We start from the raw sequence: 3,467 nt of genomic DNA, 5'->3' as shown, positions 1-3,467 counted from the left end.
CCATCACGTTTATAATGTTTGTTAGAACACTCTCATGCTTTTAAAAGGTTGTTATGAAACTGAGAGGAAGTCCTGACTGCCGATTGGTCGATATGGCGTTCCAGTTGTCATGTTAAAATACATATTAACAGTTATAATGTGAAACAGAGTTGAAGAACAAGTGTAATCACTTCATATTAATAGAATTGTGTTAGTTATTTCAAACAACGTCTAATTTCAACTCATCAGTTTGAGGTTTTTGGCCATTGTGTTTCGGTGGCCAAATAAAGTTTCAGTTCCATTTTCAGTCTTGGATTTCCGTGCAATTTGTCGTATCGTGTCTAATAACATTGTGATTATATTCATAGTAATGTTTGTTTAATCCGAGCACAAATGTGTTTACGTGACCGACTCTGTTTGACTTTCAGGGTAAATTCTTCCTGGAGGATCCGAGTGGCACAGTTCAGCTCAATCTATCAAAGGCAATATCCTTCCCATGTTTATCACATGCACTGCTGTCTTGGGGAATGTTTCCTGTTTATTTCTTAACACTAATCATACCAGTTCCACAGTGGTCTGTACACCGAGTCGTGTTTCGTCCTCGCTGAGGGTGAGTCTTTTGCTGAGGGTGAGTTTTGCTCTCGCTGCATTATGGGAATGATCACATGTTCTGTCTGTGTTCACAGGATGGTACGAGGACTCTGTGTTTCATGTGAACGCTTTCGGGTTTCCACCTACAGAACCATCCTCTGTTACCAGGTGTACATCAGATCTCATTGACTGTAATACTGATCGCTTGACATTGTTGCAAGATGACCAGAGACAAAGACGAGACCAATGATGCATGAGAGCTTTATTGAGTTTACAGAAAATACATACAGCACAGCCGGATCTATTCAAAACACAACTTCCTGTTCCGAACACATTTACAGCCATGATGCACCTGCAGAAGAGAAGCTAATCAAACACAAACATTCTAGAAACTAATACAGATAACCGCAGAAGCACAAATAGCAGTTGCTACTTTATGAGAAACAGACATGGGAAGAAAAACATTATTCATTGAAGGACAACTCTGGGGCAAGTTTGGGTTAGTTCCGTCCTCCGTTCTGTGTGCCCAGGTGCTTGCCCAGGTGAAGGACACTGGTGACCCTCTGAGGGGATATGTGCAGAACACTGCTCGCTGTATAATGTCCCATAACAAACATCGTTTAAAATCATCACAATTGTGTTTCTCTGGTATTACTGTACAGTACGGTTGGGTTAGTTAACATTAGTTAGCTACATTAGTCAAAATAAACTAAATTAGCAACGCCAAGATTCCCAAGGAACACACAAACTGATTAAATGTATACCTTGAATTCATGAATGTAAATGTAGTAAATGATAAAAGGATAAATACCAATCAGCCACAACATTTAAAGCACCTGCCTAATATTGTGTAGGTCCCCCTCATGCCACCAAAACAGCACCAACCCGCATCTCAGATCAGCATTCAGAGATGATATTCAGCACAATTGTACAGAGTGATTATCTGAGTTACTGCAGACTTTATCAGTTTAAACCAGTCTGACCATTCTCTGTTGATCTCTCATCAACACGCGTTTCATACATATTTTGTGTTTTTCATTCTGAGTAAATTCTAGAGACTGTTGTGTGTGAAAATCCCAGAAATACTCAAACCAGCCCATCTGACACCAACAATCATCCTGTGATTATCTGATCAGCCAATCATGTGGCAGCAGTGCAGTACATAAAATCATGCAGATACGGGTCAGGAGCTTCAGTTTGTTCACGTCAACCATCAGAATGGGGAAAAATGTGATGTCAGTGATTTGGAGTGTGGCATGATTGTTGGTGTCAGACGGGCTGGTTTGAGTATTTCTGGGATTTTCACACACAACAGTCTCTAGAATTCACTCCGAATGAAAAACACAAAACACATCCAGTGATGGTCAGTTCTGTGTATGAAACACTTGTTGATGAGAGATCAACAGAGAATGGTCAGACTGTATATATACACAATATTAGGCAGGTGGTTTTAATGTTTTGGCTGATTGATGTATAGTTCATTCATGATATTTCATGCATTAATTAATGTTAACAATCACAAACCGTTAATGTTGCATTTCTGTGTCCAGGGCTTATTATGGCAACATAAACTTCTTCGGTGGGCCGTCCACCACTGCGGTCAAAGCATCAGCCAAACTAAAGCAGCTGGAGGAAGAGAATGAAGACGCCATGTTTGTTATCGTGTCGGACGTGTGGTTGGACAGTGTGGAGGTTCTAGAGAAGATTCACACCATGTTCTCAGGTTCAGTGATTTCCTTGATTTCAGTTTGTGCTCAAATCGTCCCAAATGGATAATATTGTAAAAGTTTTCTGTGTAAATGCCTCAAACGGTCGCAGGTTACTCTGCGATGCCCCCCACCTGCTTCATCTTCTGTGGGAGTTTTTCTTCTGCTCCTTACGGCAAAAACCAGATAAAAACACTTAAAGGTTTGTTTTAGAACGTTTGCTGTCCTCAATCATTTGGTAAAGTGATACAAATTATTCTTTCATAATGCAATAAATGTTTTTGTTGTTGTTCCAGAGTCGTTTAAAGCACTTGCGGATCTCATTTGTGAATATCCCAGCATTCATAGCAGGTGAGATATTATAATCGGTCCTAACCCTGAAACTGTGCCATAAGAAAGTGTTGAAGACTGAAAACTCATTTATTTCTTACTCGACCAGCTGCATATGAACACAATGTTTTTCTCATTTGATCGACACTTATTATCTGATTTCTCTGAAATGTGATTTGCATTACAGCTTCCCCAATATGACATCAATAACATGATAAAACACAATAGAAACAAACAATAACATAAATAAAACAGAAACTGTTGTTACACAATCACATAGTTGCTATGTTAGATCTTTCTCATTGAGGATTTATGTCACGGCACAATAGTGTCCTGGACTTTATTGACCCGTTTTAAATGTGTTTTTGCAGCAGTCGTTTTGTGTTTGTTCCTGGTCCAGAAGACCCCGGGCCCGGTAATGTCCTACCCAGGTATTTCATTGACCGTGATTATTAAATACTTCTTGAATCTAGTTATTAATTAATGTATCTGCAATGTAATTGATCACTTCCTTGAATATGTTTGTGATATCAGACCTCCTTTAGCTGAACACATCACAGAAGAATTTCGACAGCGAGTGCCGTTCTCTGTGTTCACCACCAACCCCTGCAGGTATCTGTAATGATTGACATCATCTGTTTGTTTGTTGAAGAGGGGGCTTTCATGATTTCATGTGGATTTTGTGACTTCATATATCAGAATACAGTACTGCAGTCAAGAGATGGTGGTGATTCGAGAAGATCTCGTCAATAAGATGTGCCGAAACTGTGTACGACTTCCCAGCAACAACCTGGACATCCCATCCCACGTGAGTACGAGCTGTCTGATCTGTGTCAGTCATGTTAATAGATCTTATTCACA

The 3,467-nt window shown here is 39.8% G+C and overlaps 1 protein-coding gene across 1 annotated transcript; it reads left to right on the top strand.

Moving 5' to 3' along the window:
• Nucleotides 1–407: 407 nt before the first annotated feature.
• On the top strand, nt 408–3,414 carry LOC127641698 (DNA polymerase epsilon subunit 2-like; the record flags this gene model as incomplete). The annotated part of the gene is made up of 9 exons (XM_052124623.1): nt 408–464; nt 541–589; nt 666–738; nt 2,121–2,293; nt 2,389–2,478; nt 2,573–2,627; nt 2,978–3,037; nt 3,141–3,218; nt 3,306–3,414. Coding segments are annotated over 9 exons (744 nt in total), but the record flags the coding sequence as incomplete, so codon positions are not given.
• Nucleotides 3,415–3,467: the final 53 nt, after the last annotated feature.

This window comes from Xyrauchen texanus, unplaced genomic scaffold (genome assembly GCF_025860055.1).
Source record: "Xyrauchen texanus isolate HMW12.3.18 unplaced genomic scaffold, RBS_HiC_50CHRs HiC_scaffold_1408, whole genome shotgun sequence".
Lineage (NCBI taxonomy): Eukaryota > Metazoa > Chordata > Actinopteri > Cypriniformes > Catostomidae > Xyrauchen > Xyrauchen texanus.
The sequence above is the reverse complement of the archived record's forward strand: the minus strand, read 5'-3'. Positions and strand labels throughout refer to the sequence as shown.